This window comes from Penicillium nucicola, assembly GCF_028828085.1.
Source record: "Penicillium nucicola strain IBT 29836 chromosome Unknown utg000002l, whole genome shotgun sequence".
Taxonomy (NCBI): Eukaryota; Fungi; Ascomycota; class Eurotiomycetes; order Eurotiales; family Aspergillaceae; genus Penicillium; species Penicillium nucicola.
Genome location: NW_026643126.1, coordinates 471,695 through 492,673, shown reverse-complemented (window position 1 = coordinate 492,673; position 20,979 = coordinate 471,695). Strand labels below are relative to the sequence as shown.

The following is a 20,979-nucleotide window of genomic DNA, read 5'->3' as shown; positions in this document are numbered from 1 at the left end:
AGGAGATCATCGAAGAAAAGAAGCCCCGAGGGGAGTGAAGGGAGGAGAGTTCGATGACGTTCCGGGCAGCTGATAAAGGCGATAAGTGACCCGAGTCAGGCGGCGACCGTTTGTTGACCCAATTTCTCTCTATCTTGGCCGCTTTTCTTACTTGTTCAACTATTTGCAGGTTTAAAGTCCAAGACTGTCAAATGAATAACGCCATTCATGTCTGTTCTTAGGTGACTAGATATATGTTGTCTTCACATCCCGTGATCGCCGTGATCACCGTGCTCAAGCTAATCGTCGGCATCAAACTCCGCAAACTCCAAGACAATCCACTCGCAGAACTTCTCAAATTCAGAGCCAAAGTCCCGCAGTCGCTCAGATTTTAGTCCCTTGCCCATAACCCCATTCTGAATGCCAGCCTTCCACTCAGCTGCCGATTGATCTTCGTAGCAGCTCCACCGGATGGAGTTCTGGGCCATCATCGATAAGCCAACCAAATCCACATTTTCCAGTCCCTGCAACGCTTGCCAGAAATCATGAGTCAGTCCGTTCCGCCCATGGCCAAGAATAGCGGGATCGTCGTTGCATAGTGAAACGGGGACACCTCTAGACAGTAATGCGGGGAGAGGGTGGGATTTGATCGAGCTGGCGAGGCGGAGGACTTCGTTGGAAATTGGGCAGCACTCAACCAGGATTTTCTTCTCTTTGACTAGGTCAATGAGCAGAGGGTGTTTGTAGAGGGAGAAGCCATGGCCGATGCGTCGCGTGCCGAGGAGAATAGCATCGAATAGGTTGTGATCGGTGTCATCACCATCACCTAGACATTCACCGGCATGGAAGAAATAGGGGATATCAACCCCTTCTTCTGCACATTGTTTTCTGAACCAAAATAGGATAGGGACCAGGTCAACAAGGGGTCGTCCTGCATCTTCCTGTCCGACGAGATCGAACCCGCAGAACAAGTCGGGGAATGCCTGTTTTGTCTCAATGCACTGCTTCATACTCTGGACAATGAGATCATTGGAAAAGCGCCGGAGCGTAGTCCAGATCAGTCGAGCGTCGTAAAAGTCCTTTCCTTCCTCGGACTCCTTGAACTGATCTACCACCTCCTCCACCACGCGAGACCATTCAAAGAAGTCCGTGTCAGGCTCATCGTTGCCTTGTCTTCTGTACTTGAAGTTGAACCCAATGCGGAACTCCACGTATCGGATCCCATCTGCAGCCAATTGTCCCAGCATACGGGCAAAACAGACTCGGAAAATAGGCTCATACATAAGCAGGGAGTCGATGATGGGGAAAGTCTTCTGAAACAGACCCCAGATCGCATCTACGCCATGATGGTGGTGATATGAGTGCTCGGGCATGAGCACACAGCGACTAGTCAGCCAATCCCGGAAACCCTTCTCTCCTCCATTCGGGAACGACGACGCAGCCTTCTGGATTGAGATCAAGGACGCCGGCTCATATGTCTGGGTCCAGATACTGGGCTTTTCCTCTGAAGCACTTGGTGGCTGCGATGAATACTGGAACGTGAGGGGCGCCGAGTCCAAGTCTTTTTGAGTGACCAATGGACCCGGGGCCGTCATGTGTATCCCTGGCGTGGAGAAAGCCTGGTCCAGCAAGAATTCAATGTCGAACATGGCATCCATGTGCGCGTGGAGAAGGGAGCCTTTCGGCATCTTCTCCACGATCTTCCACAGCTTGGTTTTTTCCATGCGCCCTTTGGCCAGGTTAAACATCACGCCCGGGTAGAGGATCTCATCTGACTGGTGGGCGGCATCTTCGTCCAATCCACTCGTCCATAGTTCGTTCTGCTCCTGAGCTCGGATCTGCGAAACGATCTTCGATGCCCGGGCGGCGATAGGCGATAGTGATTTGCGGAGGTTTGCATCTAGGGGAGATCAGTTTGGGCGTGCACGAGGGGCACTCAGAGGGAACGGAGCACTACCATGACGTCTTTTGTGCTCTTCCGCAATCAGAGCATCGCGACCGTTGAGATATTGCTGAATAAACGGGTCGCCAAACTGGGGAATCCCCTCTTCGATTTCCCATTCGTTCTCCATGTTGTTTGTTAAGAAGAAGTTCGGAGGTGGAGGGGGCAGAGACTCCCCGCCTTTCCCTTTCCGAGTGTCTGAGTCTTCTTTGTTCTCTACTTCACCTCCTGTTGGCTGTTTGGACTCTATTTTCTGTGGCGGTTTTGTGGTTTCTGTGTTTATTTTTTTGATTGGACGGATTTACAGCAGTCAGCCTCATTGAACCCTGTTATAGTTCATTCCGCTGACCGACGGTCTACGAGAGAGATTGACCCCGGGGCTCGCCGCTGATCTAGAGGTATCAACATCATGGTATCAACTGCTCAATTCTGATATCCTGTGCTGGCGAGTTGAAGATAACCCAAGTGGATGCCAAGCCAAGCGTGGATATCAAGTGGACTCTCGGCCCTTTACCGCTTATCGAGGCTCCAGTTGCTAAATGTTAATTGCGAGATTCACCCAGAGAATCTTCTCTACTTTCCAGGCTCTCCTTTTCCCCCGGAGTTTCAGTTCGAAGAATCGGCTCTAGTGACCTCGGTCTAAATACACTGCAGCGCACACTCCGCAAACGCGCAGATTCACCAGTGCGGAGACACTTTCTCACTGTTTAGTCTGATCTACACGCGACCAATCACCCATCTCGACATGGGTCGACATGGGTCGACATGGGTCCAACTGGGTCCAACTGGGTCGGTGGCAAGATATCTCGACCTCAATAGAGCTAGGCCACCGAGATAGTGCAACACTCTTATCAACAGGCTTTACATCTACGGTTACATGTGGCTCCTGGTGGCACTAAGATGCTTGGAATGGCTCTGTATGGCTCGAGGTGAGACGGGAGCCCCGTCGGCCTGTCCGTTCATTGGCGTGCAGACCCCAGCCCTGGACGAGAATGGGTGAGGTCTCCGACGGCTAGTGCACCTTTTGACCTACTTTATTTACTTGGACTATAATCGGTTTTTTTTTTCCAGAATCCCCGCACAGAGAAATGCCTCGTGTGGTAAAAAAAAAATAGAAATAAAAAATCAGTCATGAGAATGATAGGTGCGAGATAACGTGGGCACTGAACTTCTCTTATAAAACCCGGTTCTCGCAGATCTTCCCTTGCTGTTTGGGCGGGTCTTTGCTTTGGCAGTCTTGAACTCTTTTTCTAAATAAGATTGTGTGTGTGTGTGTCTGTTGTTGAGTTCCTCTGGACAATGGAGAAAACACCAGAGGCTACGACAGCCCCGACTGTCCCTCATGATCCTGTGTTGGATCCAGAGCACCAACATCACCATACCCATCAACACCATACTACCTTCGCCGAGGAGGGTCGCACAGATGAAGTCGTCTATTCCAATGATGTCCAGTTCGAGAAAGGCGTGGTCCCCGAACCAACACCACTAGACCACGGCAGCAAGTCGAGCTCAAGGGATGAAGAAGCGGGCGAGAACTATCCCCAGCGAACATGGTATCGACGCGCGATGAAGCAATGGAGACATGCCGTCCATCTAGTGATCTGGCTTCTGTTTACCGGGTGAGTTCATCGAGTCTAACTGGAATCGGGAAATACGGGTATCAACACCCTGGAAAACAGAGACTCATGCTTCTTTTTAGCTGGTGGATCGCGGGTTTGATCTTGCATCGACATGACCTCGGATGGCTCATCCCATTCCTGCTCTGGCTTGCTATTACCCTACGCATGATCTTCTTTTATGTTCCCATCACCATCGTGACGAAGCCGATGAGCTTCGTATGGACACACACGGCCCGTGTGATCGTGCGTGCTATCCCAGAGAAACTGAGGACGCCCGCCGGCGCCCTGGTATGCATTGCAGTCATCATCATTGGAGCATTCGCCTCCCCAGAGACCGAAGACAACACACGAGCCAGCCGTGCCGTCAGTCTCTTCGGTATGGTAGTCTTCATTTTCGGTCTGTGGCTCACCTCCCGCAACCGTAAGAAGATCGTCTGGCACACCGTCATCGTCGGCATGCTGTCGCAGTTCATCGTGGCCCTCTTCGTGCTCCGCTCTGGCGCCGGCTACGACATCTTCAACTTCATCTCCGAGCTTGCTCGTGACCTCCTCGGCTTCGCCATTGACGGTGTCACCTTCCTGACCAGCGATGACTTCTACGCAACCACGACGCCCTTTGCCCCGGCAAACTTCTTCCTGATCAGCGTCATCCCAGCCATCGTCTTCTTCGTCTCCATTGTCCAGCTCTTGTACTACACCAGCATCCTGCAATGGTTCATCGGAAAGTTTGCCGTCTTCTTCTTCTGGAGCATGCGCGTTTCCGGCGCCGAAGCCGTCGTCGCAGCCGCATCCCCCTTCATCGGCCAGGGAGAATCAGCCATGCTGATCCGCCCCTTCATCGCCCATCTCACAATGGCCGAATTGCACCAAGTCATGTGCTCGGGTTTCGCTACAATCGCCGGAAGTGTCCTGATCGCTTACATTAGTATGGGTGTGAACCCACAGGCCCTAGTCAGTTCCTGTGTCATGAGTATCCCCGCTTCGCTGGCCGTCTCGAAGCTGCGCTGGCCAGAAGAGGAAGAAACCCTCACCGCTGGCCGTGTCGTCGTCCCCGATAACGAAGAGCACAAGTCTTCCAACGCCCTGCACGCTTTCTCCAGCGGTGCCTGGCTCGGTCTGAAAATCGCTGCGATGATCGGTGCCACCCTGCTCTGTATCATCTCCCTCGTCGGTCTGGTCAACGGTCTCCTCACCTGGTGGGGCAGGTATCTAAATATCAACGATCCCCCTCTGACCCTGGAATTGATCGTCGGCTACATCTGCTACCCCATTGCCTTCCTGCTGGGAGTTTCCCGTAACGGGGATCTCTTGAAGGTCGGCCAGTTGATCGGTCTGAAGCTCGTTACCGTATGTCCCCACTCCCATCCCAACTTAGTCCTCGTTGTTCCTTGATCATCATCTAACTAATACAGAATGAATTTGTCGCCTACAACGCCCTCCAAAATGACGCCGCTTACGCTGATCTCACGGATCGCTCCCGTCTCATTGCCACCTATGCGCTTTGCGGTTTCGCCAATATTGGATCCCTGGGTAACCAGATTGGTGTGCTGGCGCAGATCTCGCCCGGTCGTGGTGGTGATGTGTCGCGTGTTGCATTCAGTGCTATGATTACTGGTGCCATTAGTACTTTTACTAGTGCTACTATTGCTGGTCTGCTTATCACTAATGAGCAGCAGTACTTTAGTAAAGCTACTTAAGTGGTTTGGTTGAGTCTAATGAGCTAGTTGTCGATCTTGTATTTGTTACAATCCAATAATATATCTTTGAGCAAGTGGTATATGCTGAGACTTGATTCAATCTGGATGACAGTAGATCTGTTGGTCTTAATGGCACACTTAAGGTTAATTTTAGGGTCAAGTGCTTACCTTCACACCAGTTGGTCTATATCAGCTCTGCGTGAAACGGATAGGAGTATTTATTACAAGATATGCATAATAACACAATTGTACACCTCCCTTCAACAATACATTACACTAAGCTAACAAATCCAAGACAAGAGGGCAAACCATTGACCAAAAAAAAAAAACAAAACTCAACATAACCCGGCATCGAATGTTCGAGTCACGGGCTTCTAAGAACATGCCATGCCTGTGATTGAATGCATAACCCAAGCGAGTCAGGGAATAGGCATAGAAAAGACATAACAACCGAAAACACAAAACTCCCAGGCCCATGGATGTGACCGTTATGCATGTGCAGCACGTTCCCAGACCCCCGGATGGGTACCTGGACCAACCGACGCCAATGCAGAATGAAAAGAAAAGGACATGCTATGCAATGTTCAATTTACTCGTCCAGATCGCGGTGGCGGGCCAGGACGTGGCGCTTGAATTCTTCCTGGTCTGAGTCCCAGAGCTCGGCGGCTTGGGCGTTCAAGGGGCTCGCGCTGGGGTTGTTAGTATGTCTAGTGCAGTGAAAAGGGTAAATTATATGCTTACTTGTTAGGTTCCCCCAGAAGGCTCTGCAAACTGAGTAGCACACTCTGGACATTGTAGACGGCACTCCACTTGTCCTTGAGAATATCGAGACAGATACGACCGGAGAAGTCAAAGTTGGGGTGGTAGATTGGGGTCTTGAAAAGGACGGTGGGGGGCGAGTATGGGTAGTTGTTAGGGAAAGCGAAGGAGAGCTTGAGGGTCAGGCCTTCGTAGGGTGTCTCAGTTGGGCCGGTGATTGTTGCTGTCCACGAGAGGAGGTTGCCATCTGCGTCTGGGAAGGCGGATATACCGGGTGATGGAGAGAGCATAAGCTGCATCAGTTCGGCCTGGAGACTATACATTTGACAGGGATCTTGTCAGTATATTAGGTTTGCAGCCCATGTGTGTGGAGGAGACGAACCGCTTGGTCACGCTTGGCGTGTCGCTTCTCTGGCCGGTGGTGTTGAGCTTGGATTGCTCCAACGCGTCGGGTGTCGAGTTCTGAGTGTCTTCCATGCTGTAGTCCATGTTGAAGGTTGAGAGAGTCTAGGATTGGAGGTGGTATTAAGGTAGCCTGTGGAATGCTAGAGTAGCGAGGTTGGAATGACGCCGGATCCGTCAAGTGATCCGCTCGAGAACGTCGGGGACAAGTAAAGCCTGAGAGACTGAGACACCAAGAGACCGAGAAGAGGTGAGGAGGCGATGATATAGGAGATTATCGAATGCAGGAGTGTAGTTCAAGGGTTCAAGTCCGAGTCAAGAAAGAAGTCAAAGAAAAGCCCAAGTGGATTTGTTTACTGCTAAGCGCCCCAGCAACGAGACCCCGCTACGAACTTGGTAAGCACAATATAAGGCACGCTCATTCAGAGTCCATATCGTCACGACTTTCTATATAATAAGGTCAGGTAGACCAGCTTGAAGGGTTTTTATATATATCGAAATCGGTTTCAACGTGACCAGCAGGGAAATGCAGGGCGATCTGGCAGTTAGTGCGATCGGAGTCCATGGTCTGTGCAGTTTCAAATCTATAAATCGAGAAATGAACTAATTCAGGTCATGCAGAAGATACAGAAGAAACATATCCAGAGACCAGGGAGGCTCACGTCTGCTAACACAACATGGACTGGCTCTTGGCCGGTCAACACACTTCCCGATCAGGATAAAGTGGCCCGCGTATCCCGCGTCCCTTGCGCGTTCAGCCTCATCCCTGCTCCAACCTCTCAGGCCCTTTTAGTCTTGAGTTTCCCCGAGCTCATCCTAAGCTAATGGTGAGCTTCCTTCACAATGCAGCATTCGCAGCTTGCTCCGCTCCCAAACGATGTGCCGTTTCGCATCGTGTCCAAGACCATTGGCCAAGGTGCCTATGCGTGGTAAGGCATCTTCTCTTCGTCGCAAAACAGTTCTAACATGTATTTGCACCTTCATAGCATCAAGAAAGCATGCCCGCTCGATTCGGATAACCCCGTCTTCGCAGTCAAGTACATTCACAAGGATTACGCCGCACGCCACGGGAAGATCAGTGCAAGACAACTACAGTTGGAAGTGACGGTTCACAAACATGTCTCCGGCCATGGGAATATTATCAACTTCTATCAGACAGGCGAAGACAGCGTGTGGCGTTGGATTGCGATGGAGTTGGCCGAAGGCGGGGATCTCTTCGATAAGATCGAGGCCGACGAGGGCGTTGGCGAGGACATCGCCCACGTCTATTTCTCGCAGCTCGTCAGTGCGGTGAGCTTCATGCACTCCAAGGGAGTAGGGCACCGCGACATTAAGCCCGAGAACATGCTGTTGACGGGAGACGGCAACCTGAAGATTGCGGACTTTGGGTTGGCTGCGCTGTTCGAGTACAAAGGGACGCGCAAACTCTCCACTACATTTTGTGGGAGTCCTCCGTACATTGCGCCTGAGGTGATTACTTGCAGTACTCGGGGCCAGAACAAGGGAGCTGGGTATCATCCTGATTTGGTTGACATTTGGTCTTGTGGGATTGTCCTGTTCGTTCTCTTGGCGGGCAATACACCTTGGGACAGTCCCACGGACGATAGCTTCGAGTATCACGAGTATGTAGCGACAAATGCACGAACAACAGACGAGCTTTGGCAGAAGTTACCATCCGCCACACTATCACTACTGCGAGGCATGCTGACAGTTGACCCTAAAAGTCGATTCTCGCTGGAGGATGTGCGAAGACATCCTTGGTATACACGTGCGAACAAGTTCCTTTCTGCCGATGGCAAACTAAGGGACCCCATCAATCTTGCTACGTCCATGTTCGAGTCGCTTCACATTGACTTCAGCCAGGATCCTCTTTCCCAACCGCGGAAGGGCGCTAGTCGCAGCTTTGACCAGATGGATATGGATATGGATGACGGTGTAAATGCGGGAGGATTGTCCTCAACGCAGCCGGAGATGCTAGGAGGTGGTATGCTGATGGACTGGGACAATCCCCAGGAGCCCGATGTCTTCTCTTCAACCCAGCCTGCCGGGAAACAGTTCGCTTCGCAAGATGCAGCCATGGCCGGCCATCTTGAGGACGAGCCTTCCATGTCTCAATTCTCACAGCAACCTTCAGTGCCAGTGAGTCGCACTCAAAATGCACAGAAGTTCCAGGATATTGTCCCCTCGCGCCCAATGACCCGGTTCTACTCTGCATGGGAGCTCAAACTTCTCGTACCTCTCATCTGTGAAGCACTTCATCGTCTCGGAGTCCCCGTTCCGAGTATTCCTGCTGTTACTGCTGGGGACTGTTCTGCCATGATCCGGGTGATTGCCAAGGATGGCAGGATGTGTCCGCTGCAGGGTAAGGTGCTCATTGAGTGTGTCTCAGAGGGCCTGTTCGAGGTCGAATTCATCAAAATTAAGGGTGATCCTCTTGAATGGCGACGCTTCTTCAAAAAAGTGGCCATTCTCTGCAAAGAAGCTGTCTTCCGGCCCGATGAGTGACCAGTGTTGCTATGATACAATATACTGTCACCTTGTGATCTCGCTCTTTTGTTTCTTTTACCCGATGTGGATTTACTGTTGCTCTAATGTACGAATTATGACTGATTGATGGTGGGAATATTGGGACAGGCTGGAGTCTGTAGGAAAGGAACACCTGATGTCTGTTTATGTTAAATATATGCACATAGCTTTGAATCATAGACTTGATTTCCTCTGTGAGCCATTTGCGCCATTTGAGTTGCGGCTCAAAACAGTAGTTCGACCCAGAGTTGAGCAGGAGCTTAATCTACTACCTACAACGTCTGTTTACTTCCATGCACTTATCCTCACGAATCGGATAAATCATCCGAGCTGACTCTGTCTCACATCCCAAAACGTCACTAGCCCATCAGCTTGTATGCTCAAGCCCATACATCCACGTGACGGTCTCGACTCGCAGATCATCGCGGGGGAGGCAAACACAACCTCATCAAAGAACAATCCACCCCCCCTTATCCCCAATGCACTTGTCCCCTCGGCATGGATAAGCTGCCGGTAGAGATTCTATCCAAAATCATCGACCGTAGGAAACCTCCCTGAACTTCCCCGGCGCAGAGCTGATCGGAAATCAGTCCTCACTCCGCGAGAAAAGGTCCAGCTCCAATGCATCAATAAGACATTCTTTGACCTTGCTCGCGATAATAGCCAGTGGCGACTACACTGCTATGATCAGTCTTTGGCTGCCCGCCGGGCTTCCCGCCCGGCTCCGGTGCCCGAGAGTTTGCTTTCCGATGCCACGGCGTCGCTGACGAACTTGGGCCAGGACTCGCTGCGTGATCTGATTCAGCCCTCTGGTTCAGGATCGAATGATCTGGAAGATCGCGACTGGTCTTGGAGTGAGAGGGCCCGCGCCGCAACTGATTGGGATTCTTCCGCGAGGGGGGAGCATGTCGATTGGTATTCCGAGTTCATTGCTCGGCAGGGTCCTATCTCGTTAACATGGACTCAGCAGCCGTTGGTGTGCAATAGTGATGGAAAGAATGGGCAGGCCTGCGAGGTTAAGGGTATGGGCCTGCTGAAGGATTGGAGTTCTGCCAGACAGAATAAGATCGTCGCTCCGCTTGACGACGGCAGTGTTTGCATTTGGGATTTAAACCATTCGCATTCTGCTGACTCGCAGGCAAGCAAAGGCAAAATTTTGGGGATGAGCGAGCCCGGATTGCTGATGAAGAATCTATCTGGGCGTCGTGATCATGCTCCTTCGAAGTCTTCGTTGGACTTTATCAACTTGGGAGAAGGCGTTAGTGTTGATTCACTACGGCAAAGAGCATACCTTGCAATTGGAAATATCCTGAATGAGGTCGACCTGGAGACATTGAAGATAATATCTCAGCAACGCTACCCATGGTCAATCTTCGCACTTTCACAGGAAACTGATTACTCCGTGCCTCTCACACTAGCCACAACTCTGAGTCTACAAATATACGACGCCAGATTATCAGCCGTCGAGGAAGAAGAAGCAATCAGCTTGCGATGTGAAAAGGACATCCGTCCAAGTGTCCTGAATTCAGGCATTTTTGCTCACTCCGATTCGCCATTACTCCAACTCCAACCCAATGGACAACCACCTAGACGCATTCGCAGTCCGGAACCCTCAGAACCAGGAGCCAACTATGCTCCCCTCTTCCAGCCAGGTCCTCTTTCCATCCTGCATCCGCCAGCTCCTCATGTAAATACCATTCTCCTGGCAGGTCGCTTCCCCAGCATATTATGCTACGATCGCCGTTTCTTCCCGCGCCTGCAGACCACAGTCCACTCCGGAGGGCGATTATGTGGTCTTGCTTCTGTTCCAGCGCCACGGTTCCCTGTCTTCTCGGATACCACTTACCCAGAATCCCACTCCGTGGTGGCATGTGGTGAATATAATGGCCGCGGCTCATTAGAGCTATACAGCCTGGAGTCAGAATTAGAAAAGAATAACAGCCCTTCAGACATGAGATCAAATCTCAACTCAGAGCACAAAAACAGGCAGAGCGCTGCCAGTTCCAAATTGCTTTCTGTTGGCTCGCACGGGAATCGCATCGTCTTCTCTGATGCCGAGGGCAATATCAAATGGACTGAACGGGATGGCCGCTCAGAGGTTCGTCGGTGGAATATCAACACTTCCCACCCTCAAATTCCATTCTGTCGTCGCAGTCGACAACCAACATCCGGACAAAATGATCAAGACGATGAAGCCCATGGTCTCTGGCCGGGCTCCAACTCCCCAGGCAATAATGAGGTCGCCCGAAAGGTTCTACCGACGGGTGGTAATCTCACCGGAGATGAACTGCTCATATGGACCGGCGAGCGTATTGGCCGACTCAAATTCTCAATCCCGGCGGACTATGAGATGGGGCTTGATGACGGCTACGCGTCCGACGACGATGTATTCATGCATGCCGAAGTCGACGAGGCTACTCGGGAAGCTATGCGACACAAGCGTCGTGATGATTGGGAAAAAGAACAAAGATATGAACATGCTATGCGGCGTGCACTTGAGAGACAGGCAGATGAGGTGCGCTGGATGGGCACTCGGGGATTGGGGCTTGGTTGATGCTACGTCCTTCAATTTATTCTAATACCCTACATTCTGATTTTCCCCTCTTTTTTCGTGTTTCATACTAGTTAAATGATCTTGTAGGTTGGAACATGTATACCGTAGTGGTTCAACCTTTTGAAACACCGGTTACTTAGACCGACAGTTCTTGTGGGCTAGGTACGTATCCCGCACATGTTATGAACCAACCTTGGAAGTCCTGAGAACTACACTGTGAATAGTTCCATTACCTGAAATCGAGCCCCAAAAAACACCCAAGACCCCAAATGGACCTTATAGACCTCGGAGGAAGAGATTTCCCCATTCGGTCCCGAGGTTTAACAATTCGCCGGGTCTCCCGGCATTCGCGGGCGCATCACGAGCATTTCTAATGCGCTGTCATCCGTTGACTCAGCGAGTCTTCTTTCTATTTCCTAGGGTTTCACACTTCGCCATTTGCTTTTCTTCCAGTTCTTAATTTAAAGTCTCGGTTTACAGTTGCACTTTGCGTCGTTTTTGTGCCATTCCCTTCGGTACTATCTATCTATCATCCTTGCAATTGCGCAGTGAGGGGCGAAAGTGTCAATCCATACACCGATCATAATGCCTTCCCCCGTGGACATCGCACACCAATTCGACTCAATTGAAGACACAATTGCAGCCTTTAGTGAGTGCTTTGTCTCCTGGGACAACTTCCTCCCCTTTCGCGGGCTAAAATCCGCTGGCGGGGTACTCCAATTCGACCGGAACACTGACTGTGACGCATATAGAGAATGGAGAGTTCATCATTGTCCTTGACTCGCAAGATCGCGAGAATGAAGGTGACCTGATCATCGCCGCGGAGTCCATCACAGCCGCGCAAATGGCCTTTTTGGTCCGCTATACGAGGTAAGAGCGCCACCCACCATCGAGATGTGAGCGGGATGCCTCATAAACACAACCCCTCCTACTCATTTCGCTCCCCGCAATGACACCCAAGCACTATAAATGCAGCGCTTCAGTTACACCAGATTAGAGGAACTAACCTGTGCAGTGGTTTAATATGCGCTCCCATCACCCCAGACCTTGCCACCCGCCTCGCCCTCCCGCAGATGGTCATTGAAAACGCCGACCCAAAGTGCACAGCCTACACAATTACAATTGACTCCAGCGACGACTCCGTAACAACAGGAATCTCTGCCGAAGACCGCGCATTGACATGCCGAACACTCGCCTCGCCCACCGCGCAAATCGACTCCTTCCGCCGGCCGGGCCATATCATCCCGCTGCAGGCGCGTCCTGGCGGTGTGCGCGAGCGTACGGGCCACACCGAGGCTGCGGTTGACTTCTGCAAGCTTGCTGGAAAGGCGCCTGCTGGTGTTATTGCTGAGCTTGTTGAGGATGGGGAGGTTGTTGAGGGGGTTCCTGAAGTTGGTGGAAATAACGGTATGATGCGTCGCGACGGATGCTTGCGATTTGGTAAGAAGTGGGGTATTAAGGTGTGTACTATCGAGGATTTGGTGGACTACTTGGTCAAGACTGAAGGGCCTGGCGCTGCTAATGGGAAGCATTGAGGGTGAAGCTCTTGTCTATTGAATTTGGACTGCCCTTTGCTTTGGGGGTGTCGTGTGTTTGGGTACCATGTACATCATTCTGCCTTCTCCTTGATACATTTCGACGAATAAATGCATATACATAGAGTCGTGCTTCATATTCATGTAGGTTGTAGAACGGGCAGTGGTTGATCGCAGAAATGGCATTTACTGAGTTATTTGGGTATCTATCATTTTCGGCGTGTAATGTACAAAAGGGTGAATGCCAGCCAGATCAGAAGTGTAAATGTCAAAACTGAGATACCATGCGGGGGCAGCAGTCACGCATGTTCTCTTCGAACGCCAATACAATGCAATAGGCCCACGTTGATCGGGGGTTGCTTCCCTAGAATAGAGGAGCAATGGAACAGGCTGGGGCTGGGGGAGCAAACGAGGCAGACATGGGCCTTGTAGCTATCTGGGCTAGGTCCACTATCGCTTGAGGTGCGAGTAGTCTCTGAGGATGCCCATCATGTGAGTGTTGGTCGTCTTGCCGCTGCGTCGCGGCTTCTTGACCTTTTTATTTGATACTGCGACTCGAGGTCCAACTACCTTGTTTTTGTTGGTGGGCGTGATGCCCGCCTTTTCGAGTTCCTCCTTGACGGCTGTCGCATCAGGAACCCTGATCTTGTACCAGATTTGTTTGAACTCATCATCAAAGTGCTCGATCAAGGACGGGTCGTTAGCCCAGACCATCTTGGGATGATCGTCCTTCTTGTTGCGAGTCACGAGTAGTTTCCCTTCTTTCTCCAGTTGATTGATTTCCTCTTCGACGGTTGGCCATCCCTCCTTGAGCTCCTTAACACTCATTCCGGCGGCGGTAGTTTGGGTCTGAAGTTTCTGAAGCAGTTGCTCGGCGTTTCGGATGTTATGGAGAGGACGGAATCTGTAGGTGCCTTCGCCGTTTGCACCGCTAGGGTCAAACTCAACCTTTTCGTGATTCGAGAGAATGCGCCGAAGAGCATGAACGTAGCCTTGATCATGCGCACGGTGCTGAAGAGAAAGATACGATACAATATCACCAAACTTGAGTGGGATATTCTTAGACTTCATATGCTCGATCGCAAATAGCACCTGGGTCATGATATCCTTTCCCGTACCGGTGTTCGCTGGCTGAGAGTAGACGATGTCCACATCGTGGCGCTTCTTTTTGACTTCGCTAGAGGACGAGGGAGTCGGCGTAGATGATGGGACCTGGGAGCTGCCGCCAGAGGCTGGCTGGTTATTGACCACACGTCGCTGCTGAGGCATCCTGTTCGCCGACTCCATCACACTGGCGTTGAAGTTCTTCAACTGATTCTGAAGGTAGGACATGGCGGCGATGGGTGATCGGAGATCAGCAAGACCGTGAAGAGGAAATCAAGGGAGATTGGCTAGCGGCCAAGATTGCCTCGGGTTGACCTAGATCAATATCGAGGATTTAAAGAAATTCCAGCATAGGAGAAGGACCTATGAGTTACGTCCAAGGATTGGAGGACAAGGAGACACAAGATTGAACCAGGCGCAAAGAACCCTGTTAGACCAGAACTGACTAGAAGTCGAGGCAGAAGGCAGACAAAGAGAGTCACGTGATCTGAATGGCGCTAACCTCCTTTGACGGACGCAACCAAAGCGCGGAACTGGACGCCCTTGGCCCATCTTTCACATCACCCTTTCATTCAATTCCCTCAACTCTTAGTCGTGCGGTCCAACTTTCTTTTGGATCGTCATGACCTGAGGTTTCTCTCGAAGCGCTGTGTGTACTTGTCTCTAAACGGTACACAGCGCGTCCATTGTCGGAGGCTCAGCTGTAGCTTGCGCTGCGTCTTCATCGTTCTTGATTTCGCCACTACAACAGCTGGTTGCTGTTAAAACTTCGACACCATGGCTGACACCGCCATTCAATTGCCATATTTGGCATCTCACTACTCAGTTCCCGAAAGCACGCTTACAAGCTTGACAGAAGCCCCAACGGTGGAGCTTGTCAATCAGCTTCTGCAGTCCATCACCAAAAAGGCCCATGAATACGATGAGCTCAAGTCCGATAAGGAGAGCTTGAGTGTTGAGCATGACACTTTCAAACGCAACACCGAGTTGAAGGTTACTGCTCTCAAATCCAGCGTTGACAAGGAACACAAGGAAGTCGAGGATCTTCGCGAGAAACTACGTGACTCTGGTATGAATGTCTTCTCACGGTGTCTCAGAAGCTGTTTGCTGACATTGCACAGAAACCACCCGCGCTTCATTGGAGAAGGAAATCTCGACACTCACATCTTCATCCACCTCGAACGAATCCGACATTACGTCCCTCAAATCTCGCATCTCGACCCTTGAAACCTCGAACAGAAAATTACTTGAACAATTCGAATCCAAATCTTCTGCCTATGACGAATTGGCACGGGAGCTTTCAGTTCAGCATGAGCAGACCATCGAGCTCCGACGCTCACTCTCTAAGGCGGAGCAAAAGGTCCAGACTCATAATTCGGATTCAAGTCATGCACGTTTCCGCGAACAAAGTCTTCAGCAAGAACTGGATCTCATCACCAAGAACAACGAATGGTTTGAGACAGAATTGAAGACGAAATCTGCCGAGTACATCAACTTCCGCAAAGAAAAGACTGCTCGGATCTCGGAGCTCCAACGTGAAAACGAGGAGGCAAACACCACTATCGACCAGCTCAGACGCAGCGAAAATTCACTCAAGAGTCGTCTGGATGAAACAGAGCAGCGGTATGATGAGTCTCTTGCTACCATCCAGAAGTTGGAGGAAGAGGCGATCCAAGCAACCGAGTCCTTCCGCATCGAGCTCGATAGCTCCAATCGACTTGCTGAGTTGCAAGGATCTGCTGCTCAGATGGCCAAGCAACGGGCGCAAGAGTGTCAGCTCAACCTGGAGAAAGCGAAACATGCCGCAGCTCAAGAAGTCTCTCGTCTTCGTGTGGAGCTTGAGACCGAGACAAACGAGAAAAGCACTGCGGAGGCTCGTATTTCTGAGCTTGAGGAGGTGATTGCGCAGATCGAGTCTGAGACAGCAAGAGGCAGATCTGCAAGCCCTGCTCGTTCTTTGAATGGAGCTGGACCTAGCACACCGATGCGTTCCAGCACCATGCGGTTCGGCACCCCAGGTAGCACATTCTCACCTCGCGCCTCGCGAGGCAAGGGTGGTTTGACAGTCACCCAAATGTACTCTGAGTACGACAAGATGCGAGCTGCCTTGGCTGCGGCGGAGAGGAACAATCAAGAGTACCGGGCAACCATTGACGAAATGGTGTTAGAGCTGGATTCCACTAGCCCTGACATCGCGCAAAAGGATGCAGAAATCAACCGTCTGAACCAGGCTGTTGTGGATATGTCCACACTGAACGATGCAGCCAACAGAGAAAAGGATCAGTCGCTGAAGGAGGCACGGAAGTGGCAAGGCCAGGTCGAGGGCTTGGCTCGTGATGGCGATATCCTTCGCCGTCAGCTTCGGGATCTAGGCTCTGAAGTCAAGGTTCTTCTTTTGGAAATTGCTCTTTTACAAAAGGGCGAAGAATATGACCGCGAGGAGCTTGAGAGAATCGCACGTGGTCAAATTGAGGAATCCGATGCAGACCTCAATGCCACTGGCCGCTTTATCAGCCAGAATCTGACAACTTTCAAGAATCTCCACGAACTTCAAGCGCAAAACGTCAAGCTACGACAAATGTTGCGAGACCTTGGTGACCGACTGGAAGGCGAAGAAGCACGTGAGAAGGAGGCTACGAGATTGAACGAAATCGATGAGCTCAAAGAACTTCGGGTCCGAGCCCAGACGAACTCAGATGAGATTGCCAACCTGACCGCGCAAATGCAAAGCTATGTGAAGGAGCGAGACACCTTCCGCAGCATGCTTATGCACAGGCAGAACGCCACCGAACAGTCTGTATTTTCACAGTCAATGCCGCTCGGCGCTGCTCCCGGTGCTGGTGACTTGGGACAAGATAATGCCGAGATGCTTAACAAGGTCCAAGCTCAGTTCGATGCCTACCGCGAAGACACCAACACAGAGCATACTAAACTTCGCCAACAGGTCAATGAACTTGCTCATGAGAAGAGTAAGCTCCTGTCTGAGATCAGTCGTCTCAATGGCGCAATTACTGCCTCCTCACGCCGCGAAGAGCTACTTCGAAGTGAGACGAACATGCACCAAAGCGAAAAGGCTATACTACAGGAGCGCAATTCTCAGCTCTCTGAAAATGCCATCCGCCAAGGAAACCAAATTCGCGAAGCTGCCGAGAATCTCATTGTTGCCGACGGCAAACAAGAGGAACTTCAGAAACAGTGCACGCAACTGAAATCTGAAAAGGATCGTTTGGAAATGACTGAGAAGAGGTACAAAGAGGAGGTGGAAAATCTCTGGGCTCAGAAGGATGCTTTGCAATCATCGAACACCGAGCTTCAAGTTCACATCGCTGAACTCAAACAAACGGAGCAAAGATTCGAGGCCCTTGAATCGAAGTTGAAGGAAACCAAGCTCAAGCTGAAGAACAAAGAGGAGGAGTACGAAAAGCATAATCTCCGCAGGGATTACGAGCAAGAACAATCCCAGAAGCAAATCAACGACCTAGTGACTAGCCTGAGCTCCGTCCGTGAACAACTCGTTGCTACAAAGACAACGAGAGATCATCTGCAAGCCCGCGTCAACGAGCTCACCGTCGAGTTGAAGAGTGCTGAGGAGCGCGCGCGAGTGTTGCCGGCACAACCTGCAGGCCCCGCCGAGCCTCCCGTCGTCGTCCCAGAATCCGGCGAAGGCAACGACCTGACCCCAGAGGAGGAGCTTTCGCTTGAAGTTTCCAAGCTCAAACGTGAACTAGAGTTAACAAAGGCCGAACTTGATCACGCCAACCAATTGGCTCAAGATTACCAGGCGATCAGTCAAGAGACCGAGGAACGCCTGGAGTCTGTTACTGAGACACAGGAGCAGTATCGCCAGGAAACCGATGCTCTTATCAAGGAGAAAGATGAGACGATTCAAAGTCTCAAAACCCGAATTGAGGAGATCTCGGTTGAGTTGACGAACGCCAATTCCGAGATTTCTCAGCTCAAGGAAAAGGAAGGCGAGGCCACTCGTCACCAAGAAGAACGAGAGGCGCACTTCGAATCGGAGATGAGTCGCCTGAACCAGACCATTGAGAGCCATGCTGCTGCAGTACAATGTCACGAAGAGGACATGAAAGCGCAAGCAGAAATCTCCAACCTTGCCCAGCGAAACTACGACCAGGCTCAGCAAAATTACGATCGAGAATTCCTCGAACATGCCAAAGCCGTTGAGAACCTCCAAGCAGTTCGTAACGAGGTCAACGATTTGAAGATTCAAATTGTGACATTGACAACGCAAACCGAAGCCTACAAGAATGGCCTTGATCAACAGGTTGAGACTATGAAGGAAGAACGGGCCAAGCACGAGGTTGATGTTCATGAGCTCAAAAAGCGTCGCGATGAGATGCAGAAGGAGAACGACCACCTTTACACGCTGATTGAAAATCACAAGAGCCAGAACTTGGCACTGCGGCGTCGGACTGAAAGTTCGGATGAGGTGTTGGAGGGCAATGATGTAGCCCCCGATTCCCAAGCTGAAGAAGACATCATTGCCTCTTTGCGGAATCAGCTGAAGATCGTTCAAAACGAATTTGAAGTTGCTGCCTTGGCAAAGGGCCGACTTGAAAAGGAGATCGGAAGAGTCAATTCCAGATTCCTTGCTCTGCAGTCTTCATATGACACAGCACGCGAGGATCTCGAAAAGTTCCGCTCCGAATCTGACACTCAGGCTCGAGAGGCGAATGAAAAGCGTCAAAGAAGTATTGATGAGCTGAAAGAGTCCTGCGACAAAACCACCCGCCTCTTCCAAGATCAGGTGAAGGAGAAGGAAAACACTCTTCAACAAAAGTCAGCTCAGGTGGTTGAACTTTCGACGCAAATCGCACGCCATGAGTCCAGGATTGGCGAGTTGGAGGATGAGGCCGAGGCCAAGAACAGAGAGCTACAATTGCTACAAGAAAGCCACGATCATTATGCAAAACTCGTGCAGAACAACTCTAACGGCGAACTGGAGCAAACGCTCGCCACCCTTGAAAATGAGAAAAACACAGCTGTATCTGAACGAGATGCGCTCATTGCTGAACGCACTGGCCTTCAGGCCCAGCTAGCCGAGTCATCTCAGAAGTTTGATCAGGCCCAAGAGCAGTGGAAGAGCAGACGAAACGATCTTATTGAACAGGCCAAGGCGCGTTCCAAGGACCAAACGAATCGTATCAACAATATCTCAGCCGAACTCAAGATGGCCTTGGAGAGCAAGGAAGTCATTCAGCAGGAACTTCAGATCACCAAGGATGAACTGGAGAAAGTTAAGGCTAAGGCCTCAGTTGCGTCACCCGCATCTGCATCTGCATCCGCGCCTGCTGAAGCAACGGCACCTGCTGAAGTAACAACACCTGCTGAAGTAACAACACCTGCTGCCGCCACTGTCAACCCTACTCCAGCTTCACAGTTCCCCACCGCCACTGTATCAGTCCCCGTTCCCGTTGATCACCAACGGGTCCAGGCCCTCGAACAGAAAATTCAAAGCCTCGAGCAGAAGATCCAACGCCTTGAAGCTGCCCTTGCCGAGAAGGAACGCGAGCACGATGCTAAGATCCAAGAATACAAGACTCAGCTTGATAATGCCGTTGCCGCTCATCGACAGGAGGTTGAAAAAATGGCTAATGGTGAACAGCCTGTTCCGGATGTGGCTGGTGGTGTTCCTGATCAAACACCTGCAACGCCCTCCAAGCCAGTGGAAACTCCCGATATTACCTCCGCCCAAATGACCGAGGCCTTGGCCCAAGTGACTGAGGCTCAAGCGAAGCAGATCTGTCAAAACACCAAACCCTTCCGTGAAGTCCTCGTTAAATTCCTCCGCAACAAGGTCGACCAGAAGGACAAGGAACATACACAAATCCTCAGCCAAAAGGACGCGGAATTCACACAACAGCTTAAGAAGAAAGACAATGAAGTCAAGCTGGCTGGACAGAAGCCACTCGTGCAGATAAGCATGCTCGAGAAAAGACTCAGCAATGCGAATGCCAAGATCGAGGTTGTGAAGATAGCTGCTACAGAAACCCCAGAAAAGGCCGTAGCTCAAGTCTGGGAGGTCGCACAGAAAGCCCAGCCTGTACCTACTGTCAAACCAACAGCAACTACACCCTCGGCCCAACCTGCCTCTCCAGCACCAGTCCCGGTCCAACAAGCGCCGGTGGCCCCTTCTTCGGCTGCTCCTGCCCCTGTCCCTGTTGCATCCGTTCCCGCTGTCGTTCCAACTGTTGTTCCAGCTGTCGCCCCAGCTTCTGCAGTTCAAGTCTCCCCTAGTCCTGCATCCGAACAGGGACAGGTTCAGCCCCCCCAGAACCCTCCCGCTCAATTCGGTCAATCGCAACACGACCAGAGCCAGCAAGCTTCCAATCTGCCAAACAAACCTCCTGCAGGCAATCCACCAGGATTGATGCGCGCTCTGCAATCAGGACTTCCAATTGCCAGAGGTGGACGTGGGGTCCGCGGTGGCGGTCAGCAATTTGGCCACGCTCAACAAAATGACCAGCAAGGTCAAAATCAAGCTCAAGTCCAACGTGGCGGGGGAGCTCAACGAGGAAGAGGTGGCCGTGGAGGACAAGGTCGTGGTGGTAACCAAAACACCAACGCCCAGTCCCAAACACAAGCCCAACCCCAACACCAACACCCAAATCAACCGGTGAATGCCAACCGGGGTAACCTCAGCGCCTCGGCTCGCCAGTTCATTCCGCAGGGCAACAAGCGCTCTCGTGATGAAGGCTCTGACAATGCAAATGAGGCCGCAAACGCTGGCAAGCGACAGAGAGGTGGCGGTGGACAACAGCCTCGCGGTGGAGGCTCCTCTTAAGCAACCCCTTTACGTTCCATTTTGCACTTGCCATTTGTTCCTATCTCCTTTCTGATC

The 20,979-nt window shown here is 51.4% G+C and overlaps 8 protein-coding genes across 8 annotated transcripts; 5 read left to right on the top strand and 3 right to left on the bottom strand.

The window, feature by feature from the left end:
* Window positions 1–278: 278 nt before the first annotated feature.
* On the bottom strand, window positions 279–2,051 carry N7511_001940 (putative CECR1 family adenosine deaminase; the record flags this gene model as incomplete). Its single annotated transcript, XM_057124365.1, has 2 exons — window positions 279–1,879; window positions 1,937–2,051. The coding sequence occupies 2 exons, from the start codon at window positions 2,049–2,051 to the stop codon at window positions 279–281; spliced, it is 1,716 nt and encodes a 571-aa protein (XP_056986524.1).
* Window positions 2,052–3,220: 1,169 nt separating this feature from the next.
* N7511_001939 (NupC/NupG family nucleoside CNT transporter) lies at window positions 3,221–5,237 on the top strand (the record flags this gene model as incomplete). The annotated part of the gene is made up of 3 exons (XM_057124364.1): window positions 3,221–3,540; window positions 3,621–4,887; window positions 4,953–5,237. The coding sequence occupies 3 exons, from the start codon at window positions 3,221–3,223 to the stop codon at window positions 5,235–5,237; spliced, it is 1,872 nt and encodes a 623-aa protein (XP_056986523.1).
* A 589-nt stretch (window positions 5,238–5,826) lies between these two features.
* Window positions 5,827–6,485, bottom strand: N7511_001938 (putative ubiquitin conjugating enzyme (UbcK); the record flags this gene model as incomplete). Its single annotated transcript, XM_057124363.1, has 3 exons — window positions 5,827–5,926; window positions 5,979–6,311; window positions 6,379–6,485. 3 exons carry the CDS (start codon window positions 6,483–6,485, stop codon window positions 5,827–5,829), a joined length of 540 nt encoding a protein of 179 aa, XP_056986522.1.
* A 756-nt stretch (window positions 6,486–7,241) lies between these two features.
* Window positions 7,242–8,903, top strand: N7511_001937 (uncharacterized protein; the record flags this gene model as incomplete). Its single annotated transcript, XM_057124362.1, has 2 exons — window positions 7,242–7,327; window positions 7,385–8,903. The coding sequence occupies 2 exons, from the start codon at window positions 7,242–7,244 to the stop codon at window positions 8,901–8,903; spliced, it is 1,605 nt and encodes a 534-aa protein (XP_056986521.1).
* A 519-nt stretch (window positions 8,904–9,422) lies between these two features.
* Window positions 9,423–11,478, top strand: N7511_001936 (uncharacterized protein; the record flags this gene model as incomplete). The annotated part of the gene is made up of 2 exons (XM_057124361.1): window positions 9,423–9,465; window positions 9,515–11,478. The coding sequence occupies 2 exons, from the start codon at window positions 9,423–9,425 to the stop codon at window positions 11,476–11,478; spliced, it is 2,007 nt and encodes a 668-aa protein (XP_056986520.1).
* Window positions 11,479–12,063: 585 nt separating this feature from the next.
* N7511_001935 (3,4-dihydroxy-2-butanone-4-phosphate synthase RIB3) lies at window positions 12,064–13,013 on the top strand (the record flags this gene model as incomplete). Its single annotated transcript, XM_057124360.1, has 3 exons — window positions 12,064–12,127; window positions 12,231–12,348; window positions 12,494–13,013. 3 exons carry the CDS (start codon window positions 12,064–12,066, stop codon window positions 13,011–13,013), a joined length of 702 nt encoding a protein of 233 aa, XP_056986519.1.
* Window positions 13,014–13,463: 450 nt separating this feature from the next.
* Window positions 13,464–14,345, bottom strand: N7511_001934 (transcription factor TFIIE subunit TFA2; the record flags this gene model as incomplete). The annotated part of the gene is made up of 1 exon (XM_057124359.1): window positions 13,464–14,345. One exon carries the CDS (start codon window positions 14,343–14,345, stop codon window positions 13,464–13,466), a length of 882 nt encoding a protein of 293 aa, XP_056986518.1.
* Window positions 14,346–14,894: 549 nt separating this feature from the next.
* Window positions 14,895–20,922, top strand: N7511_001933 (putative filament-forming protein (Tpr/p270); the record flags this gene model as incomplete). Its single annotated transcript, XM_057124358.1, has 2 exons — window positions 14,895–15,186; window positions 15,239–20,922. The coding sequence occupies 2 exons, from the start codon at window positions 14,895–14,897 to the stop codon at window positions 20,920–20,922; spliced, it is 5,976 nt and encodes a 1,991-aa protein (XP_056986517.1).
* Between the last annotated feature and the right edge of the window lie 57 nt (window positions 20,923–20,979).